This window comes from Panthera onca, chromosome D2, assembly GCF_046562875.1.
Source record: "Panthera onca isolate mPanOnc1 chromosome D2, mPanOnc1 haplotype 2, whole genome shotgun sequence".
NCBI lineage: Eukaryota > Metazoa > Chordata > Mammalia > Carnivora > Felidae > Panthera > Panthera onca.
Genome location: NC_138349.1, coordinates 29,500,292 through 29,522,561, shown reverse-complemented (window position 1 = coordinate 29,522,561; position 22,270 = coordinate 29,500,292). Strand labels below are relative to the sequence as shown.

The window sequence follows — 22,270 nt, the reverse complement described above, 5'->3', positions numbered from 1 at the left end:
TGAATAGCTGAAAGGAAATAACATAAGCAGTGGCATATATAATTAAAATGATTGGTTATCTGCCTCTATTTCTATGTATATTAATTAAGCAATTTTTGTGTAGAGAATAGTAACTTATGGGAACACTTTACAGTTTCAAAGAATCATCACATTTTAATTTGATAATATATTTATTGTGATGGCTAGCATATGGCTTTTCTCCAGAAAACGAATAATATTATACATCGCTTATGCGTCTATACAGCCCTTCCCCTTCATTGATTTTGCCATCATTTTACTATGAGGAGGAGGGAGATATTCAAAAATGTGTAATGTGACAAAAGCCGAGGGTAAGTAGGCAGACACACTCGATTAAAACAACATCAAATGTGTCCTTGGTTGCAGCTATATTTACTTTATCTGACAGTAATTAGCTAAACTGACTGGAACGAAAACCTATTATTACTGGAGCACAACTCCAGGATTTCAAAGATCCTCTTTTCAGACCAGAGAACGCAAATGCCCCAGAATGCGATCGTAACTAAATACCCGCGTTGGACCCAGATTCCACATTCTGATAAGTAACTCCCAAGAACCCACCGCTGCGGTAATGTAACTTAGTGTAACTACTGCCTGGCATTTTCTTCCAGGACACCAGCTCGAAGCGGGCGGCTCACACGCTCACAGTCGCCCAGGCTGCGGGCGCAGGAAAGGCAGGCTGCCTAGACGGGATTGGCCTGGTGGGGATCCCTGGTACGTAGCTCTGCTGCAGGGGAACCAGACCGACCAAAGGGAGCCTGAACAACCAGGAGAGCAGAGCTGGAAACGTCCTAAATGCAAGCCGAGGTTTAAGGCCAAAACCAGCTCTAGGTAGCGGGTAGAAGTCTTCCTCCCGCCAGCTAGATCAGCCCTGAGCCGATTAGAGAGGAGAAGAGAAAGGGGGGGGACAGGGCACCGAAACCACTGGCTAGGCCCCTTCCCCTGGGCTGCCCACGCTCTGGATCCTCACCCCCCTCCAGCCGGGCAGAACTGAACTATGTCCCTGGGCGGCCGGGACAGGAACAAAGCGGTCAGAAGCTGCAGGAGAGAACCACTCAGGCCTAGCACAAGGGCACCTGGCCGGAGAGGGGTGGCAGTGGCTTTGGGGGAGAGCCGACCGCGTGGACCTGCGAGTGGGGAGGAGACAGCCTTCTTCGTGCTCAGTGAGGGGGCAACCGGGTGGCCTCCGGGCAGCAGCAGCGGGCGTATGAACTTGTTCCCAGCACCCCCGGCCATGGGTTCTAAGATGGGGGTTCTTAGGAATGGACTTAGGGAAGGCCTAAGAACGAAGTGCTGCAGAGAAGCAAGAGAAGGTAGGAAGGAGAAATGCAACGGGTAGCTTTCTTCTTTTTCTTTCTTTCTTTCTCTCTTTTTTTCTTTCTTTTCCTGACTCAAAATCACTCAAACAAAACAAAACCAACGCTCAAAGAGGCGGAAAAATTTGGGAACCAGAAATGTTGTCGGAGATGGTCTAGCTCCGGGGAATGGGAGTGGAGGAGTGGGGCTGGAGCGCAGCTTCCTTCTTTTAGGCTTGACTGCCAACGCGACGCACACCCTCAAGGACCCCCACCCCACAGTGCCGCGCACTCACCCCCACCTCTCTCTCTTGATCTTTGCGCCCGAGCGGTTGCGATCCGCAGCAATACCAGGTGCATTCTTCTCCCTGCAGCCCCTGGCCTGGTTTGGAGAAGCCGGCCCCGCCTGGGACGTCAATAGTCTCAATTCTGAGAAGAGAGGCACCGGCAAGGCTCTTCCCACAGAGGGTCTCCCCCACGACCCGCGGGCCGCCGCCACCCTAAGTACTCCCGGGTGCACGTGGCCCGCGCCGCATCCCAGCTCTCCGGGCGGCCCCAGGGGCTGACTCCCCGCACCATTTCCGCTGGCTGCCGAACAGCCCCGCCTCTCTCCCCTCCCGCCTTTCTCTTCTTGGCCTTGGGCACCCACAACTCCCAACGCAGCGGGACCCGCAGGACAGCTCTCCACGGCTCGCCCCAACTCTAGCCGTGTGTGCCGCGCCCGGGGGCGTTGTCCACAGTCCCTGCACCTTCCACCTGCCCCTTCCAGCTAAGACCGGTCTCCCACCATCTTGGCGGAGAAAAAAAAAAAAAATGCTTGGGGCGGCCAGGGCCGGATATGGGGCGCCTCGGTTGGGCTGGAACCGGTCTCTGTTTTTTCCAAGGCCAGTGCTGAGCCAGGTCTTTCTGTGGGCCTCACAGTAGCTCCCGCTGCTCCTCACTGGGCGAGGCGTGGTGGCTGGCGAGCGCCTATTGTGCAGAAGATGATCCCCACCGGCGCGGAGTTTCCAGACCTTCAGGGGACCCCACAGATTCGCCCAGAAAACAACCAGGGCCACACGAGGGCGCCAGAAGGCGTATGGGTTGGAGAAATTAGAAAGCCGCCTCCGAGGGTAAGGGCCTAGATCCAAGTTCCCGGTTTGAATATGCAGAAAAGAAGGCCTCCATGGCTGGGTCACAGATACTGCTCTCAAGATCGTAAGAAGCCACCCAGTGTGTGCAGCAATCCAGCCACGCCATCACCAATGCAGTCAACAAACACTGCTTGATCTCTGATGCAGAATAGTGGTAGTTGAGGTGTACCGAGCACTTAATATGTGTGGGGCCCTGCACTAAACTCCTGGCATGTTTTGTCTTTTATCCCTGGCAACAACCTCTGAATAAGTATTACTACCTCCTCTTTGTAGGCAAAGACACTGAGGCTTAGAAACGCCCAAGGCCACTGACTACTTCAGGACTGGAACCAAGAGCGGTCAGACAACCAAGTTTACTAACAACTCCATCCTCCTGTCTCTCACATACCTGCTTCGCGCGGCAGCTGCAAGGGCTACAAGGGCAAATACAACGGAGACCTTTCCTTCGGGGGCTCATAGTTTACCCAGGGCCACCAGGCAGGCAATATATACTACTGGGTGAGAAGTGATAAGTGACACGAACGTCCTTTACTAACACGCGCTGCGAGTTCAGATGCGGGAGGGATGACTTCCGGCTAGGCGATCAGGGAGCTCTTCCTCGGAGAGGTAGTATTTGAGCAGAGCCTTGGAGAACAGCTTTCCATTCATGGAAACAAGGGCAAGGAAGACGTCCCAAGTGGAGGGAACAGCTTAAGCAAAGTCAACAAGTCGGGAACAGACACGTTGCCCATCCATAGATATACAAAACAATCCGTCTTCTTGGGAATCCTGTGGCCGGCATTTACGGGCCAGGAAGTTTTCTTGCCCCATAGCAGCTGGGAAAAGCCACGCTCCTGGGCCATTCTTCCTGGCAGTTGGCTCATGGACAGGAAGCCTCCCAGAACTGGCCCCGGCCGGGAAGGTACAGCCAGGCGGGGCGGGAATCGGTAGTTCGGGCACCCGGGGCATTGCAGCCTTACCCACAACGACTTGGACTTCACGACTCTATACTAGTCCTTTATTTCTGGTAGCGCCACAGCACCCCACACAGTGGATGCGGGGGGCGTGGTCCACATGAGCCGGAGCCAATGGGGAGGGAGGCCGAGGCGAGAGCCCCGCCCCCGACGTGACGCACGACCCCCGGACACAGGCTTCGCAGCCCCGGCTCCAGTCCCTGCAGTGGCTGTAACAAAACCCAGACCCCCAGGTCCGGGCCAATGGAGGCGATTTAGACTGGAGCCGGACCGCGTCTGTCAAAAACCCGACTCGGCAGCAGCGGCAGAGTCCAGAAGGAGAGCTGGAGCCGCTGCACTACTTCCCCGCCCCCGCCGGGATTTATTGAGTATTTGGACTGGACAATTAAGTGGCCCTGATGATGTTACCAAGCCCGGTCACCTCCACCCCTTTCTCAGTCAAAGACATTTTGAATCTGGAGCAGCAGCAGCAACAGCACTTCCACGGCGCGCACTTGCAGGCGGACTTGGAGCACCACTTCCACTCCGCACCGTGCATGCTGGCCGCCACCGAGGGGACTCAATTTTCTGACGGAGGGGAAGAAGACGAGGAAGAAGAGGGCGACAAACTGTCCTATTTGAACTCACTAGCCACAGCCGATGGCCACGGGGGCTCGGGGCTCTGTCCCCAGAGCTACGTCCACACAGTCCTGCGAGACTCGTGTAGCGGGCCTAAGGAACATGAAGAGGAGCCCGAGGTCGTGAGGGACCGGAGCCAAAGTGAGTAGAGGGGGAAAGAAAAGCCCCCGCACATCTGGAGCAATGGCGGAGCGCCCGCAAACAGCCCACAAACCTTGTCAGCAGTGCTTCCCGCCCCTTTAACCTTTGGCTGGGGTCATGCCTCGCCCTGGTCAACGACAGCTCCGCAAAGCGCAGGTGCCTGCGAGCGAGCCGGGTCAGAGGGAGAAGGACGAGGTGACCCCGACAACTACGCCTCCCGCCTCCCGGAGAGGAGAGGCAAGCCCCCAAGGGAAGGAAGGGAAAGTAATTGCTGCCCTGAGGCCGATAAGCAACACGGGTTCAGTAGTCAGGATCCAGCAGCTAGAGAGACAGCTTGAGCCTCTTCCTCTTTTCCCCCTAGCATGAGACGAGTTCTTTGAGGCCGGGACAGAGGTCCCCTCTTCTCCAAAAAAGATGATCCAAGCAGGTTGTGTTGGCAGGGCGCAGGAACTTTGGTAGAGACCAGCCAAGTGATTTCCTCACTTCTCTGCTTGGGAGTTCAGTGTCCTGGACCCCAAGGCACCGGGCAGAGAGGGAAGGGACAGTCCGGGCGAGTGCGTGGGAACCCAGTGCATTTCCGTGTGCAGTATGTTCACACGGGAGAGTTTTTTGAAGATTCATAAGGTTATGCTTTGTGTCCCAGGCTGTGGGGCTGCAGGGTGAGTGAAAAACGCGCCGAACGTAGTCCTAGATCCCAGCTGCTCACATCTGATGGGAGGTGAATTGGGTAGGGAAGACAGGATACCTGAATATAGCTTCCAAGGAAGTGTCTGCTTCTGAGGGGAGAGAATCAAAGAACGTCTTTCCCAAGAGGAGGTCTGATGTGGCAGCAGCCAAGGCCTATACTCCTGACAGTTCCCCTGGGCCTAAAATCCACATAATACAGTCTAAATCAGTTAATCAAATTTCTTTTTTTTCTCTCAAAGGTAACACACTCATCGTCACGCAGACATTTAGCCGGGGGCATGTTGTCTTTTAAAAGAAAAAAAAAAGTTCCTAGGCAATATAGGAGCGTTACACTCAAGCATTTTCTAACAGAAAGATTTTTCAGGCAACTCACACCAGCCCCCAAATACCAACATGCTTCACACCTTTGACTATCCTTAACATAGTGGAAGACTAACAAGCTTGCAAATACTCTATAGTTATGATATAGTTGCAAGCTTTCATCCTGAAGACAGTCATTAGCACGCCGAGCCGCATATTTAATACAGAGTAATCTCTTTCTCGCTGATGCTCAAGTTCTAAATAAAGGCGAACTACCCCTCCCCATGGAACGTGCCTCCACCCTCTAAGGGCGTTCTGAGGGTGCTTGGGATGTCGCGGGGTCCCATGGCGCCAGCAGCCACAAACTTTCCAGAAAGTCCAGGCATTTACTACCGCACGCACCGCGCTGCCGCCCAAAGGGCCACAGTGCGCTGGGATAGGAACCGCGGTTAGGCTGGGAACTGCTAAGGGACGCTGTTGTTTTGCTTCTTCCGCAGAAAGCTGCCAGCTGAAGAAGCCTCTGGAGGTGGCCGGGGATTGTAAGGCGGCGGAGGAGAGCGAGAGACCCAAGCCACGCAGCCGCCGGAAGCCCCGGGTCCTCTTCTCGCAAGCCCAGGTCTTCGAGCTGGAACGCAGGTTCAAGCAGCAGAGGTACTTGTCGGCGCCCGAGCGCGAGCACCTCGCCAGCAGCTTGAAGCTCACGTCCACGCAGGTGAAGATCTGGTTCCAGAACCGCAGGTACAAGTGCAAGAGACAGCGGCAGGACAAGTCTCTGGAGCTGGGCGCGCACGCACCTCCGCCGCCACCGCGCCGCGTGGCAGTGCCTGTGCTGGTGCGGGACGGCAAGCCGTGCGTCACGCCGGGCGCGCAAGCCTACGGCGCGCCCTACAGCGTGGGTGCGGGCGCCTACTCCTACAACAGTTTCCCCGCCTATGGCTATGGGAACTCGGCCGCCGCCGCCGCCGCTGCCGCTGCCGCCGCCGCCGCAGCGGCGGCCTACAGCGGCAGCTACGGCTGTGCGTACCCGGCAGGCGGCGGCGGCGGCGGCGGCGGCGGCGGCGGCGGGGCCTCCGCGGCGGCCGCGGCCATGCAGCCCGCCTGCAGCGCTGCCGGAGGCGGCCCCTTTGTGAACGTGAGCAACCTAGGCGGCTTTGGCGGCGGTGGCGGCGCGCAGCCGTTGCACCAGGGTGCGGCGACCGGGGCTGCTTGCGCGCAGGGCACCTTGCAGGGCATCCGGGCCTGGTAGGCACGCGGCTGGTCACGCGGCAGTCGCCCCACTGCAGCCTGGCACCGCGGGACTGAAGCGCGAGAAAGGTTGGACCTTAGGGCCAGGTCCCCTCGTTAAAAAAAAAAAAAAAAAAAAAAGCCACACAAAACAACAACAACAACAAAAGACACGTCTCGATCCCCAGGGCCCCGGAGCACAGCTCGCGCGAAGCCTGGGGAAGGGGGATGAGGGGCGAGGAGGATGCCCGAGACCGGTCGCGGAGACTGTCTCTGAGGCAGAAACTCCGGATGGGTGCCGGGGAGGACAATGGCCCCGACTCTGGCCCCGAAGTGAGTGCGAGAGGCTGGGACTCTGGCTTCCGTTTGGTTCTCCCAAACCAAGAAGGCCTTCTTTCCCCTTGGCCTTCCCGCGGCTTCCGCGAAATGTCGGCAGAAAACCCAAGGACAAAAAAAAAAAAAAAAAAAAAAGGCATGAAGGAGAGAAAAATGGGTGTCGTGGCTTGAGAAATCCCCAAGCCTTACCCACCCCTCTGCCCCTTTTGCGGCCCGGAGCGCCACACCACAGTCAATTTTCCTTTTCCCAACCGCCTGCCTTCCGCAGCAGATACCTCGGCCTGGATCTCCGGATTGTCAGGGGGTAGAACTCTGCGAGATAAACAAGCGAGGCATGATCAAACATTAGGGGGTCTGAACAAATCCGGGAGCTGGTGGCCCACCGGAGGTGTTACCAGGTTTCCTTTCTGTTTCATATTCTGTATTCAGCACATATAATATATCTATAACTATATCCACACGCCGTGTACACACCCGCTGCCATACACTACAGGAGTCAATAAACAAGGTGCAATATTTCCAAACCGTTGGTTGCAGACTTTGTTTCGCTCCCCAAAGTGGAGAGGGATCCTTTAAACGGGGGGAGAAGGATAGGCAATGAAAAGGTGCATAAGGGAAAGCAATCTTTCCTGGGCGATCGCAGGCCTGGCCTCTCCTGGGCCAGCCCCTGGGCTGCAAGTCTGTGTCCTCTTGGTTTTATTCATTAATTTCTCTTTTCTCTTGTGGGAGGACAGGTCGGAGACTCAGGGCCTTTTGAGGTCCCGGCTTTGTAATCCCCACAAGTTTTACCCAAATGCTTGGGCTAGTGTTTGGGCCTGCGTTAGACCAAGACTTAGACTCTGCCCCACCTCGAAGGTCGCCAGGGAAAAGGAAACCTCGCCCCCTGGCCCAGCTGTAGGCGGCGGGAAGGCGGTTCCTTCAGCGGCCGCCGCCGGGGCCTCTAGCGCGCCCAGGGGCGCTGCGCCCCGCCGCGGCCGAGTTCTCCCCCTCGGCCGCCCTCCCTTCTCCCCCGGCGGCCGCGGCTTTATGCGGCTCCTTGTCACTTGCGGAGAATGCCTGTGCGAGGTCTGTGCTGCCACACGGCCGATTGTGAGCGTGCCAAGGCGGGTGAATGGGGAGGCCTCAGAGCGCCGCGCCATTGTGGGGCCGGGCCTCGCTGAAAGACGGCTCCGGGCCGGGAAGGTGCGGAAAGAATGGCTTTTTATTGGAGTCCCGAACAAAAGGTGTGGTAGGAAGGCGAAGTCCCCTGCGCGAACAAAAACCCCAGCGCGTCGGGATTGACGTCCCCCCCGAGCTCCCCATTGCTTCTCAGAGCGGGGGCTTTGTGTAGCAGTCTGCTCAACAGAGGGACGGAGAAATGCGCGGGGGTTTTGTTCCCCACTTTTTGTGCGCTGGGGGAGGGAGCGGCAAGGGGGGACGGGGGCTGGGCGGGCAGCAGGGAGGGGCGCACTGATTAGGCCGGCCGGCCGCGGCGCGGAGACGTTCAGCGGGAGTCGGCGGCCTGAATGCAGGGTCATTATTGCTACAAGTTTAGCAATTTCGCCCTTACAGGAGGGGGCGGGGGCTGCTTGGCTGCTGCGGGGCCGCCGGGTTGGGGAATCTGCAGAGACCTGGTGGAGGAAGAAAAAGGAGGGGAAGAAAGGAGGGAAAGGAGGGAGGCAGGCAAGGGAATCCTCCAAAACTCGCTGACCGCCCAGGATGAGGCTTGGACAAGTCCAAAGAGGCCTAGCGGGAGGCTGGAAAGGCGGCGCCTAGGGGCGAAGACCCTCCCTCCCTTCACCTCTTCCGAGGCAGAAAAACCCTGGAGTTGAGCGTGAGTTATAGTGCACCAGTTTGGCGGTCCCTCACCTCCTTGCCGCCAGTTCCCTCCTCTCCTACGCCTCCCTGGAGCTAGGGCAACTCCTCCCACCACCCCTGTAGCCGCCGGGACGCCCCCAACCCCCTTCCTAGGGAGCCCTCTCTTCTGAAGCTGTTACATTCCCATGAGTTGCTTAGGGTAAAGGCTGGGGAGGGAATTCTCACTTCCTAACACGTTTCTCGCTACCTGTAGCCTGGAACCACTGACCCATCCATCCATCCAACAGTATTTACTGAGCACCTGTTAATATGTGTTCACTTGCACTGTTCTGAATGCTGGGGATGGTGAAAAAAAATACAATGTCTGCAGGCCTGTGGAGTTTTTAATTTAATTTAATTTAATTTTATATTTGTGGAGTTTATTTTAAAGAGTGTGCATGGGGGGGATGGAGTTAGACAACAAACAAGTAAATGGAAAAATAGTAGATAAATTCTTAAAAAGGAAATAAAACCAAATGCTGAAGGGAGTGGGTTTTTTTGGAGTAGATGATCAGAGCAAGCCAAGTTGAGATTACATTTAAGTTAATACCTGAATGACAAAAGGGAAGCCAGTCTTAGTAGTGCTTTGCCATTGTAACCTCCACCTCTCTGCACTCGCCCTCCTGGTGGTAAGGAATGGAATGACCTTCCACCCTGTCTTTCTGGTGAACTCTTGCTCCTCCTTCAAGGCCAAGCTTCTTTCCTGAACCACCCAAGTGGGGGTAATCACTCCCTCATATATGCCACCAGAGTCTTAGGTACTTTCCAATATCACAACATAGTGTCCTGCAAAGAGTTATTTGTTTCTCTCCTTCCTCATGAGGTCCTAGTGAGGTCATGGGGGACCAGGTTGACATCTTTTTTCTCTGGGACAAATAACACAGTAAGTAGGGGATCAGGGGGCCAGTGTCCTTAAGCACCACCTTCCCCAGCACATGCAGTGGCCCCAGTGATGTGGAGCTGCGACCTTGAGTCCTGGCTGCAAGGGAAATGATGAGCTGGACTCTTGACCCACCTGGGCAGGGCCAAGACACCTGAAATTGCCTGCAGAGGACACACAACCCATGCAGATCCCAGAGATATGTCCTGCCTTTGTACCCTGCAATGCTGCCTGGGGACCCAGCTTCCTGCAAGAGATTCTCACCCCTCACCCTACAGTTTAAACCATAGGAAAGGAAGCTGAGAACTTGGTGATGACCTGACACACCAGGGCACAAAGTTTAGGGCATGAGAGGGACACGGAGATAGGGAAGAGAGCGAGGACTCAGGCAGAGAGGGGTGGAAAGCCGAGATGTGTGTGATGAATCTGGGACCTGCATCTGGGACCCAATCCGCTTCTCTAATATTTGCAAGGCAAAGGGTATGGTAGGTGATCAAGATGCTGCCCTGTACTCTAGGCGTGTTCACTTCCGAGGCTGGATCTCGTCGCCTGCGCTCTAGGAACCCAAGGCTCCAGGAGCAGTTGACCTCACTCCGCGGGGGGTTTCCTAGGTAAGCAGCTCCTTTTTCTCCCACCTAGTCTGTATCCTGCAGGCCATGGCCTCTAGATGCTCCCAGCGCCAGATCCCCACCTTCCTTGCCCGGTTTCCTCCTGGCCCGAGTTAATCTTCCTCTACTCTGCATCCTCCCTGTTTGGAAAAGAGGCGTGTGACTGTGGTAGAGGAAACAGAGTTGGTTCTATGGATTGGCTTCCACAAAGATTGCGTGTCTCGAGATACTTAAGTCAGACTGAACCACCTCCCTCCCTACTCCCTACTCTTCTCCAGAGCCTGAAGTCCCCGCGTATAAATAGCTCCCATCTCTTCGCTGAAGGATTTCCTTACTGCTAGTTGCTAGGGTTCTAGGGCCCTGGCCATCAAAGGGTGACAACCCTTGACCAACACAGCTACCTCCCTCTGAGCTCCCTCTCCCTCTGCAGGGAAAAGACATATCCTCTCCCAGCCCAAATTGCTGCTTCTTTCAATTGTTTTGTGAGACTCTGAGCAGGTGAAGTGAGTCATCCCTTGGGGTTCTGGTTTCTGAGCTCTAAGGAAGAGAAGGATAGATCATATGATTTTAGAAGTCACTTCTGGCTCAAACTCTCCTTACTTCCCTGAATGTACCGATAATCCCTCCCTACCCATGACTGGTACCACACTGGGCTCAAGAAGCGGGTAGGTACTACTGGTGAGAGAGTTGGAATAGGTTAAGGCCAGCAACTTTTTTCTGCAAAGCCTCATCTTGAAGGGGTGTAAGAGCTAGGCTCCGGAGCCAGGTTTTCTCCATTCTAATTTCAGTGCCACCACAACCAGTCGTAGAGACTTGAATAAGTTAAGAGCACTATGAACCTTAGATTCCCCCCCCCCCCATAAAGTGGGTACACTTGTAACACTTCTCTCCTAGGTTTTTCTTTTACCGAAGCACAACACACAAATAAGTGTGCAATCAAATGAATGTTTATATATGTAAACACTTATGTGCCAATCACCTTGGCTTTGAAAATTAAATGAAGTGATCCTTGTAAAAGCAACTTAGCACAGTGTCTGGTATGCATCAACGGCGTAGGCCAGGCCGGCGCTAGCTGTTGTGCATGCTTAGAAGCCCAGGACTCTGTTCTGCCTTTGCGGCATTCGCAGGTCCTCAGGGGGAGCGCGGCAGGCGGGAGGATTTGCCACCCCAACACCGCAGGCGCGCGTCACCACGGGCAGGCGGAGCCCGGCGGGGCCTGCAGGGCTTGGAGAGCTTCGAAGAGGCTTGGACCTTGGCTGGGTTTGGGGAATTTGGCTGAAGGGGAAGGTGAAAGGAGGTTGCGGCCGAGCGGCTACCCCCCTCTAGCTCCTCAGTGCGTGGCAGGAAGAGTCGGGAGGGGAAACCCGGCTCCTCTCGGCAGGGCAGGGCTTCCCCCGGGGTCCCGCGCCCCGCTGTTCCCGGGCGCCGCCAGCAGGACGCGGGGCCGCGCCACCCCGCAAGGGTGGGGCAGTGTGGGCGGGCGCTTCCCGGGAGAAAGGCGCGTGCGGGGCCCGGGTTGGTTCGGGGCCTCTCTCGCAGCCTCCGCCTCCGGCGTTTAGGGCTCAGGGCCCCGCAGCGGACTTCCCGGGCGCCTTCTCCCGACTCGAGGGCCCGAGCGCTGGGAGGCCGGCGGATTCTCCGCCACCGGAGTTCAGCGCTCGTCCGCGGCAGGTCCGGGCGCGAAGGGGGAGGATCCTCCGACCGGCGGCGGGCAGCGCAGGTGCCGCGGGGCCGGGCACCGCCTCCCGGACCGGCCTGGCGCGGGAGCGCACCCGCGAGCCCCGGGAGAGCCTGGCCGCCCCTCGCGGTGACCGCCCAAGCCTGCGCAGCCGGCCGTCCCGACCATGCGCCCTGGGCGCCCAGGTAGGATACCCCGGGGAGGGTGCGGCGGATCCAGAAGGCCTCGGGAGGGAGTCCGGGGAGGTCTGTGCGGGAGGGGGCACTGAGCCCAAAGCCACATTTGCTTTGCGGACAGGACGCGCTTTTTTTTTTTTTTTTTTTTTTTAACCCAGACTGTCGGTAACATTAATAACAGCAAAGTTTTCTGACAAGGCGTTTAGAAAAATGTATGCAAGTATGAAACGCATGCAGAAAAGACGTGTTACTGCTCCCTGACTCTTCACGAGGCGAACATTGCCAAGAGACCATTCCCGGGATGAAGCAACAGAACGTTACGGGTCCCCACCCCCTCCTCCTTCCGCCTGGGTCCCCACAGACTCCTTTCTTGGCACTATCCCCACCGCCAAGGGCAACCACTGTTGTGGCTTCTAACAGTATAGATTAGTTGTGCCTGATATGGAACATTCTATAAACGAAATCCTGTAGTATGTAGTCTTACGTTCCTGGCTTCTTTCGTTCGTGAGATGTATCTATCTTGCTGAGTGCACTTGTAGATCTTGGAGTATCCCATTGTATGAAAACACCAGAAATAATTTATACTTTCTGCTGCTGATAAGCCTTTGGGTGGTTTCTGGTGTTTGTTGTGAATAGCGCTACTACAGACATTCTCGAACAGGATCCAATAGAACTTTCTGCAGAACTGTCTGCACAGACATTCTCCAACAGCATCTAATAGAACTTTGTGAACATGGAAATGTTCTCAATCTGTGCTGTCCAGTAGGATAGCCACAAGTCACATTTGGCTCTTGAGCAAATGTGGTTGGCTGAGGAATTAGATTTTTAGTTTCATTAAAATTGTAATTAATTTAAATATAAAGAGCCATATGTATTGGACAACGCGGTTCTAGTATGTCTTTTGATGACTGTGGTAAATGTTTCTATTCAGTATATACCTAGGAGTGCAAACGTTTTGTCATAGGGAAAGAATACCAGCTTTCAGATTGTACCAAGCAGTTTTCTAAGGTTGGCAGCATCTATTTTCTCTCCCACGGGCAGTAGCACCACATGCTCCTCAATTCTTAATTTTTTCATTTTAGCCATTGTGCTGAGCATGTAGTTAAAAGGGGGCTTTTGTTCACTTTCAAGTAAGATTATGAAAATTGCCACTTCCCCATAGTAAAGGTGATGATGCTGATTGGAGGGGTTCTTGTGGACTGAGAGTTGTTATAAGGGTCTTAAATTTACCCTTTACCCCACCCCACCCTTGCCAGCAGACTTCCCACACAATCAGCCTTCTCCCCTAGAAACTGGACCAGGGTTAGCAGGGCATTACGAAGGGGCCATGTGTTTGGAGGTGATCCATTTCCCATAATTCTTTGTTACGTTATGCCTTCTTAAAATCAGTGCCCCTCTTCCTTTACTGTTATTTATTGGAATATCACACCAGAAGAGATGATGAGATTGTTAGGCAGGCTACAGCCATGGCAGAGAAGCCAGGTTTTATGCTGGCTCAGTTTTAGTTTGCAACTTGGCTCTGCCTTGTATAAAATGGCATTAACAACCTTTGGGTGTGCTACCTCACCGGTTTGCTGAGAAGCAAAGTAAGTCCTGAGGAGCCAGTGAGAAACTGCCTACTATGTGTCAGTGTGTGTGTGTGTGTATGACTTTCTAATCCTCAGAATAACCATGTGAGTTAGGTATTCCTTGTTTACACATGCAGAAACTGAGGCTGAGAGACATTGAACCACTCTTCTCTAGGCCACTCGGCTGGTAAGCAGCAGTAACCCCAATAGGACTTTCTGCCTGTGCCACTGAGACCATTTCTGATGTTTTTTTATCTCCCTTCCCTGGGTAAACAGAGCCCTGGCTGGTGCAGATCTTGAAATTCTGAATCAAATTAGATGTTCTCTGTGAAGACTCCCTTTGGACAGAACCAAATTGATCATTAACCACTTGTCTGTTGCTAGTTAAGCAGAGGAAGTGTTTGTTATGTTGTAATAACAGTGGAATTCACTTTGTGTGACACACAAATTCTTGGAAAGTTGTGTACAAAGAGCCTTTTGCTTGTGGGGAGGGAGAAAAATTGAATACATTTTTAAGTTTATTCCTGGAATTTGTTGCCTAAAAGTATCCCAAAATGAATTATTTTGTAAAGTGAAGGATCCTTTTGAAATATGAATAATAACACAGGGTTTTCACATAATAAACAAGAGCCACTCAAAATTATGTATAAGATTCATCAACATTTTGCATGTACTTCTTATTAAGAAGGGCTCTCATGAAAGTTTCACCTGGACCATCTTGACATCTCGAGTTCTCTGAGAGGTCTACAGATTAGTTCTCTATCCAGATGCGAGAAGTAACTAGAAACCCAGTACCCCCAGTGGCTACTGGTGGATTCAGGCTTAGTTTGGGTGGGATTTACAGTCCCTGATCATGCAGTGAGCCTCTAAAAAAGGGGCTCAAGAGTCAAATGGGTTATTGGATTAGATGACCTTTAAGCTTTGAGATTCTTTCAGCCATGAGATTCTTTAAATTTGTTACATACCTATAGATCCAGCATAGATTTCTGCTGTCCTGGTAGGAAGGGCCTTAGAAATTGCCAGAGTCCATCTCTTTTCTGATGCTGAATCCTGATGTGATCCTGGGCACGTAACTGTCCATGTCTCCTGGACAGCACCCATGGGGGAACCACTCGCCTCTCTACTCCCTATGTGTGAGGGAGTTCTGCCTTCTGTTCACGTGAAATCCTCCTCCTGCAGCTTCCCTCAGCTGCTCCTCCAATTCCCACAGATGTCCGCTCCTTCTGCGTGTCAGTTCTTCAAATATGTGAAGCCAGCCATTGACTTTGCTTCTTTCTCCGGGTGAAATAGCCTCAGTTTCTTTGACTATTCTCTGCCTCCTGGCCATTCTTCAGTGGATGGTCTCTAGCTCTCCCATTTCTTCTGTGCTGGGCTATTCTGGTGTATTCCTCAAGGTGGTCCCCTCCTCCTAAGCCTTTGAACACTTAAATCTTCACCTTCCCCTACTCTTCTGAGAAGGCTGAGGCCCACTGGGAGGCTGTCCTGCATGGGTGCCACTCTCCTCAATTTATGTTTTTATTCATCTTCAGAGGAATAAGCATCTGTTCTTTTTTTTTAATTTTATTTTTTAAATTTACATCCAACTTAGCATATAGTGCAACAATGATTTCAGGATAGATTCCTTAATGCCCCTTACCCATTTAGCCCATCCCCCCTCCCACAACCCCTCCAGTAACCCTCAGTCTGTTCTCCATATTTATGAGTGTCTTATGCTTTGTCCCCCTCCCTGTTTTTGTATTATTTTTGTTTCCCTTCCCTTATGTTCATCTGTTTGTCTCTTAAAGTCCTCATATGAGTGAAGTTATATGATATTTGTCTTTCTCTGACTATTTTCTCTTAGCAAAATACCGTCCAGTTCCATCCATGTAGTTGCAAATGGCAAGATTTCATTCTTTTTGATTGCCGACTAATACTCCATTGTATGTTTATACCACATCTTCTTTATCCATTCACCCATCAATGGACATTTGGGCTCTTTCTGTACTTTGGCTATTGTTGATAGTGCTGCTGTAAACATGGGGGTGCGTGTGCCCCTTTGAAACAGCACACCTGTATCCCTTGGATAAATGCCTAGTAGTGCAATTGCTGGGTCATAGGGTAGTTCTATTTTTAGTTCTTTGAGGAACCTCCATCCTGTTTTCCAGAGTGGCTGCCCCAGCTTGCATTCCCACCAACAGTGCAAAAAAGATCCTCTTTCTCCACATCCTCGCCAACATCTGTTGTTGCCTGAGTTGTTAATGTGAGCCATTCTGACAGGTGTAAGGGGGTATCTCATGGTGGTTTTGAATTGTATTTCCCTGATGAGCATCCATTCTTTATAAAGTAACACTACCCCTTAAAGCTTTGATATATTTTCTTTCCTACTTCTAGAAACAATGCTTCTTCTTCTGCGTTCTCAGGGCTCCCCTCCCCCACCTTACAATTCAGTATTCTCCGTCTTCTTTCCTTTCACCCTGAAACATGTTGCAATCTTGCCATATTGTCTTCTCTTGACACTGGTACCCCTTCCTCAAATATCTTTCCTCCCCATTTTGGGTCAGATTTGTGAATACGTGTCTTCACCATCTCCTTCCCTTTCCTTCCGCCTGCATGATGCTTACCTCCCATGTGGGGGGTACTGATGCTCAGTTGGAAGTTACCTTTGTGGTCAACTGGTTCAACTCTTTCCCTGATACCTGATTACCTTTTCTAGTACTCTCGAGGAGTTAAGTCCTGTCATTTCCTCCTTAACTATCTAAGACTCATTCTTTGAGATCAAATGACTTCTCCTCAGGTTTGTGCTTTATTACCTCTCTTTAGTGTTTTGCATAGTGACTTTTTTTCTGGAAAGTCTGATTGTGGTTTTGACACCCTGTACTTTCCTGATCGCTTTTTTTTCTCATTGAGTAGTCATTCTTCTTCCTTCTCTAGCTCCACTTAATGGAACCTTCCAAGTCTCTTCTACACTCTTGCTGTCCTAAAGCTTGTCAGCACATCCAGCGTCAATGATCACTTTTATACTTAGGAGCCCCGAATTTACAGCTTTAGCTTGGTCTCCCTCTGATGTTCTATTTTCACATGCTTTGGGAATAATTCTACTTGTACCTGTGCCATTGTCATCTCCAGTTTATTACCATGTCCCCAGACTACTCACATCTCAACTTCTGCCAATGGCATCACCTTTACTTTTTCTCGTCTCTTTGGTTGGAATCAGTCAACGAGTGATTTCCCTAAACATCTTCACGTAGAGCAGAAGGAGCGGGAGAACCTAATACATTTCAGGCACTGGGCTCTGCATATCCTGACCCATTTAATATGGTAACCAGCATGCAAAGTAAGTACCATGGTCTCCATTTTATGGGTTAAGAAATCAAAAGTTGAGAGTATAAATGCCTTGCTCAAGGACTTTCCAAGTTCTTAAAAAAAAAAACAACACACAGTTTATTTATTTTTGAGAGGGGTGGGAGGAGCAGAGAGAGAGAGGGACAGAAGATCCAAAGTGGGCCGTGTGCTGACAGCAGACAGCCTAATATGGGGCTTCAACTCACGAATCATAATATCATGACCTGAGCCAGTCAGACACTTAACAACTGAGCCACCCAGGTGCCCCAAGGACTTGCCCAGTTCTTAAGTGACAGACTCCAGGGTTCAAATCAAAGTCTGATTCTAAAGCCTAAATACTACAACAGCCTCCTAATTTGTCAACATGGCGTGGGCGGATTGCTGATAAAACTCATCCTCACACTAGCATCAGATTCTTTTTCTTCACATGCCTCTTAATTAAAGGTCCCTTTGTTTTCTCGATCATGCTGTGTCTCCTCATTGCATGTAGGATCAAATGTACTCTCAAGACGACTGGTGAACCCTCATTACCATGCCTAATCAACCAAATGTCTCATTATTTTTAGATGATGTATACAGTCTTCTTACTGTCCCTCTTCCCAACCCATTTATCTGCCGTGCTCATTCTTGGGGAACCTCTGAGTTCTCACCCTTCTTAATCCCAAGTCCACTGTCTCCTGACTATGAAGTCTTTTCCAGTTCCCACGTCTCATAGCAATTACGTATCACATTCTCTTAACATAGATTAAATGGTTTCTGCTGCAAAACTTAGTTTTGATGATCCAAGTAGTTTTATTTATTGTCTCATTATCTCCATCCTCAGTGATAAAGTAAGCTCTCTGAGGACACTTGGGTGGCTCAGTTGGTTAAGTGTCAGATGCTTGGTTTCAGCTCAGGTCATGATCTCACGTTTGTGGGATGGAGCCCTCCATGGGGCTCTGTGCTGACAGCAGGGAGCCTGCTTGGGATTCTCTCTCTCCCTTTTTCTCTACCCTTCCACCCCACTCTCAAAATAAATAAACTTAAAAAAAAATAAACTAAGCTCCCTGAGGATAAGGATCATATCTTATGCTTTTTTTTTTTTTTGTATTGCCTACAGAAGTACATATAAATGAAATAAATAAATATAAATGAAATTTAGGAGAAAATGCTTAGAAAGTTTTAAAGGGTAATATAAGTTAAGTATATACTTCTTTACAATACTAGCATCACAGACATTGGCACAATTTATTACCTGATTGATATTGGGTGCATGTTCAGCAAACCGCATAAACTTGAGGGACTCAATAAATAAAAGCCAGACCCAGAGTACCTTCTCTTCCTCCTCCTACTTAATCTTTAACAACTCTTTCCTGCCCTCTCATCATGAACGTATAAGAGGAGAGGCACCTATACAATGGCGTATTACTCAGCCATCAAAAAGAATGAAATTTGCCATTTGCAACAATACGGATGGACTAGAGTGTGTCATGCTAAGTGAAACAAGTCAGTCAGAGAAAGACAAATATCCTATGATTTCATTCATTCGTGGAATTTAAGAAACAAAACAGATGAACATAGGGGAAGGGAAGCAAAAATAAGATAAAAACAGAGAGGGAGGCAAAGCATAAGAGACACTTAAATACAGAGAGCAAACTGAGGGTTGCTGGAGGGGAGGTTGGTGGGGGGATGGGCTAAAAGGGTGATGGGCATTAAGGAGGGCACTTGTTGGGATGAGCACTGGGTATTACATATAAGTGATGAATCACTAAATTCTGCTCCTGAAACCAAAACTACACTGTATGTTAACTAACTGGGTTTAAATTAAAAAAAAAAAAAAAAAGAGGGAGAGACACCTACCTTGTTCATTAGATCATTGGCTTCAAGGACAAGGAGCACTTGTCTGTTCAGTTTTTTTTTTTTTTCAGCACCTTAGTACAGCACCCAGAACATGCTGGATGTTTGGTACACATTTGACAATGAACTGGAGATATAAGTAGGAGCAGATGCTGGCATTGTCCCATATTTCCACTTCCCTTGGGATTCTCTTTCTGCTTCCCATGTGAAATGAGAAAATGTCAGAGCTCGAAGGATATCAGCCCAACCTCCCCATTTTAAGGATGAGAAAATGATCCCAGAGGGGAGAATGTCTTACAGTGTCCCAGGTCACCCCTCCTCTTTGTGGCCTTCTGACAGTGTCCAATCCAGCGTTCCCCCCACTGTATTTCACGGACTCCCTTTTTTCAATGTTCTGTCCCCACAGCCATCCCAGCCCTTTTTCCTCTCTGGCTGGTTTCCTTCCCCACATCCCCTCTCCCAGCTCTGCACTCTGCATACCCCCAATTTGTGTTTAATGCTGTACAAGAGTGTCTCTTGGGAATGTAAACAAAAAATACCTCCGAGGTTGTGAGCACACACACTTTAATAACGTGTGACTGCTTGGGAGGAGCACAACCTCCTGCAGGAAGTTACAGTTTGGAATCTCTTCAGGGGCTCTCTCTAGGGCTCAAAAATCTTTTCAGAATTCCTGGGAGTCTAGAAACATAGTGGGATTTTTATTATAATGATCCATAGTCCAGCTGCCCAAGTGCCAGTGTCTAGACTAGACAGTCTAGAAGGCTCATGGCAATTCTGCAACCCCAAGTCATAGTAGGTCCATTTTACAGATGAGTAAACTGAGGTTCAGTTTAACTTGCTTAAGGTTACTCAGCTAGTATCAGAGCAGGAGATTGAATGGATTTATTTGCCTTCTCCAGAAACACTGGCTTTGAGACACACCGGGTAAGTGTTGGCTGCTTCATTTGGATACCCACCGGCTCCTCCACAACTGCTCTTGGTGAAGTCTCTCCTCTAAGAACTGCCTCCCTACCCTGGCTCTCGCTCTGATTCCCGTCTGTTTAGCAGCTTGATCCCATGATGCAGTGCACTGCCTGCGCCCTCTAGTGGTCACAGGGAAATGCACAGCCCTTTCAGGCACTCCAAGGACCTGTCTGCAGGATCTGGTGTTGGCTAGGGACCCAAGGCCATGTGGAATCAGGCTTCAGAGGTGCATAAGTCTCCCAGGCTTCCCTGGACTGAGAAAAGAGCTGGATTCTCTGGGTCCTCCACCCCTTCTAGTCCTTTAAGCAAGACCCACCCATGCTTGACAGTGACCAAAATTAGAGTAGGAGAGGGACTTGGCATCAGCCCCAAATTCCTCTTCAGAGAGTCAGCAAGAGCATCTGACTCAGAGTCTATAAAACTGATGTCTATTCTTAGCGTCCACGGTTCTTTGTTCATTGATGCTCCTATGCCTGGTATTGTGCTAAGTTCCCAGATGTACTTATCTTGTGTGCTGTTGAGTAGGTCTCGGTCTCTCTGAGCAACAGTGGCCATGTGACAGTGGGAAACATCTGCCTCATCTCCTCCACAGGAATGTGATGAGGATCAAGCCATAGAGCAAACATAAAATGGGGGTGAAGGTTGAGGCAGTCCACCCTCCTCTCCCACTGCCATCTTGGTGGTATTGGAGCCCATGTGCATATCCAGCCTCCAGAGCGGCTCACAGTCTCTCAGAATTTTTTCAGATAAATAACAGATTTTCTCTGAATGGATTCAGGGTCACACGGGACCATTGAAGCCTTTGGGCAAATTGGAAAAAGCCATTGCTTCCTCCAAGTGTACATGGCTTTGCCAGGTGCTTGGCCTGGTTGGTAGATGTGGGTGTCTCTTAGACTGAGCACCCTTGTTCAGTGAACAACCCACACAACCAAACCTGTAGGTACCACAGACATCTACAAATCCCTGTACTCCCCGAGTAACACGGCACTGAATGGACATGCTGGCCACCTTTACAGGACATCCAGACAATCACTGTTTCAGGAAAAATTAAGCAATAACTAAGTGACTTGGCCTCTGTCAAGCTCTCTCCAGCTCTCTTACTGGGTTTGTTGACATCCTCAGGCACTGGTACAGAGGTTGTTCTTGTCACTGCCCCTATAAGCCTGGAGAATTCGTCCCTTAACTGACTGAAATTCCCATAGAGGATTTAATTCTTAAGTTACTAGAAGCTAGACTTAACTAGCTAGCTTAACTAACTAGGCTTAACTAGCTAGCTTCATGACTAGATGAAAACTTGGCTTGCGGACAGTGATGAGTTAGAGACTTACCCTTGTGGGCAAGCAAGAACAAGTAACCCCATGGTGACATGGCAGCCCTGGTGAGCAGCAGGCCTATCATGGGCATTTTAGAATATATTCTTCTCTCTCTCCTTCCACCTTCCTCTTCCCTCCTCTCCCCATCTCTCCTCTTCCTCTGCCCATCTGCCTCTCTCCCTCTCTGCCTCTTCCTCTCTAAACCTTTGCAGGTTGTTCAGCCTTCCCCTCTCTCCCTTTCCCTTCCTCTTTCTTCCCTCACTTCCCCTTTTATCCACTAACTGACTTATAATATGGAACTAAAGAGTACTCCATAGCCTTATGTATTCTATTATTTGTATTTAAAGATGAGACAACCTGAACCAGTCATAATTCTCTCATAGAAATAGCAACTGTGTTAAATTGTATATAAACCATAGTACTTTTTCTGTGCATCAGTGATCTCTGATAAAGAAAAGCTCCTTCCTGCGGTGCCTGGGTGGCTCAGTTGGTTGAGCGTCTGACTTCAGCTCAGGTCATGATCTCACAGTCCGTGAGTTCAAGCCCCGCATCGGGCTCTGTGCTGACAGCTCAGAGCCTGGAGCCTGCTTCAGATGCTGTGTCTCCCTCTCTCTCTGCTCTTCCCCTGCTCATGCTCTGTCTCTCTCTGTCTCAAAAATAAATAAAAACATTTAAAAAAATTTAAAAAAAAGAAAAGCTTCCCCCTAACACACACACACACACACACACACACACACACACACACACAGAGTTCCTACAGTACCAGGGAGGGAGGGCGGGAAGGAAGCCAGCAAGGAGGCACTCATCTGATTAGCATCAAGGGGAAATCCTCAGACCAGCAGCAGGGAAGGTTTCGGATTGTAGAGTGTTGAAAGTGGATCCTCTACTCCACACTCCTTGCTTTGTTTCCAGGCTCTCCCTCCCCGACCTCGAGTTTTCTGGAGAAGACGAATAGATCGTGTCAATGCCCCCCCAGACAGAAAATGGAGGGCCAGAGAAGTTACACGATTTCTCCAAAGTCACACTAGCCAGTTCATGGGAAAACCTTGAGTAGAACCTATTTGTTGAACACAAGTATATAACACAGGGCATATAATGTGAGGATGCTACAGGAGCTCCAAGGATTCTAAGAGCTTAATAAGACACAGTTACCACTTAAATGGAATTATGAGCTCCAGGGAGAAGAGAGATCATTAAACCAACACTCACTTACCAGGTGGACAAAATCAGATTCAACCCCAAAGTCTATAGATTACATGTCAAATTCACATTCACACACAATATGTCACTCTAATGGAGGGATCAGAGATATGGGCTGTGGACACACAAAATGATCTGTTTTCCTTTCAGCACTCAGCACACACCCAGCGCTTCCTTGCTGACATG

The 22,270-nt window shown here is 50.6% G+C and overlaps 1 protein-coding gene and 1 long non-coding RNA gene across 2 annotated transcripts in view; one reads left to right on the top strand and one right to left on the bottom strand.

The window, feature by feature from the left end:
* LOC144613188 (uncharacterized) overlaps positions 1 to 1,711 on the bottom strand; it is a 66,654-nt gene extending 64,943 nt beyond the window's left edge. The window contains exon 1 of the long non-coding RNA XR_013550548.2: positions 1,610 to 1,711. This is a non-coding gene — a long non-coding RNA (uncharacterized LOC144613188). The remainder of the gene's footprint in view (positions 1 to 1,609) is intronic.
* A 1,893-nt stretch (positions 1,712 to 3,604) lies between these two features.
* NKX2-3 (NK2 homeobox 3) lies at positions 3,605 to 7,247 on the top strand. The gene is made up of 2 exons (XM_060641792.3): positions 3,605 to 4,158; positions 5,643 to 7,247. Exons 1-2 carry the CDS (start codon positions 3,798 to 3,800, stop codon positions 6,389 to 6,391), a joined length of 1,110 nt encoding a protein of 369 aa, XP_060497775.2. The 5' UTR covers positions 3,605 to 3,797; the 3' UTR covers positions 6,392 to 7,247.
* Positions 7,248 to 22,270: the final 15,023 nt, after the last annotated feature.

What these genes read in the sequence shown, in the direction of transcription:
- NKX2-3 (XM_060641792.3), top strand. Translation starts at nt 3,798, where the DNA reads ATGATGTTACCAAGCCCGGTCACCTCCACCCCTTTCTCAGTCAAAGAC. An exon ending in CGTGAGGGACCGGAGCCAAA is followed by an intron (nt 4,159 to 5,642) that starts GTGAGTAGAGGG and finishes CTTCTTCCGCAG; the next exon opens with AAAGCTGCCAGCTGAAGAAG.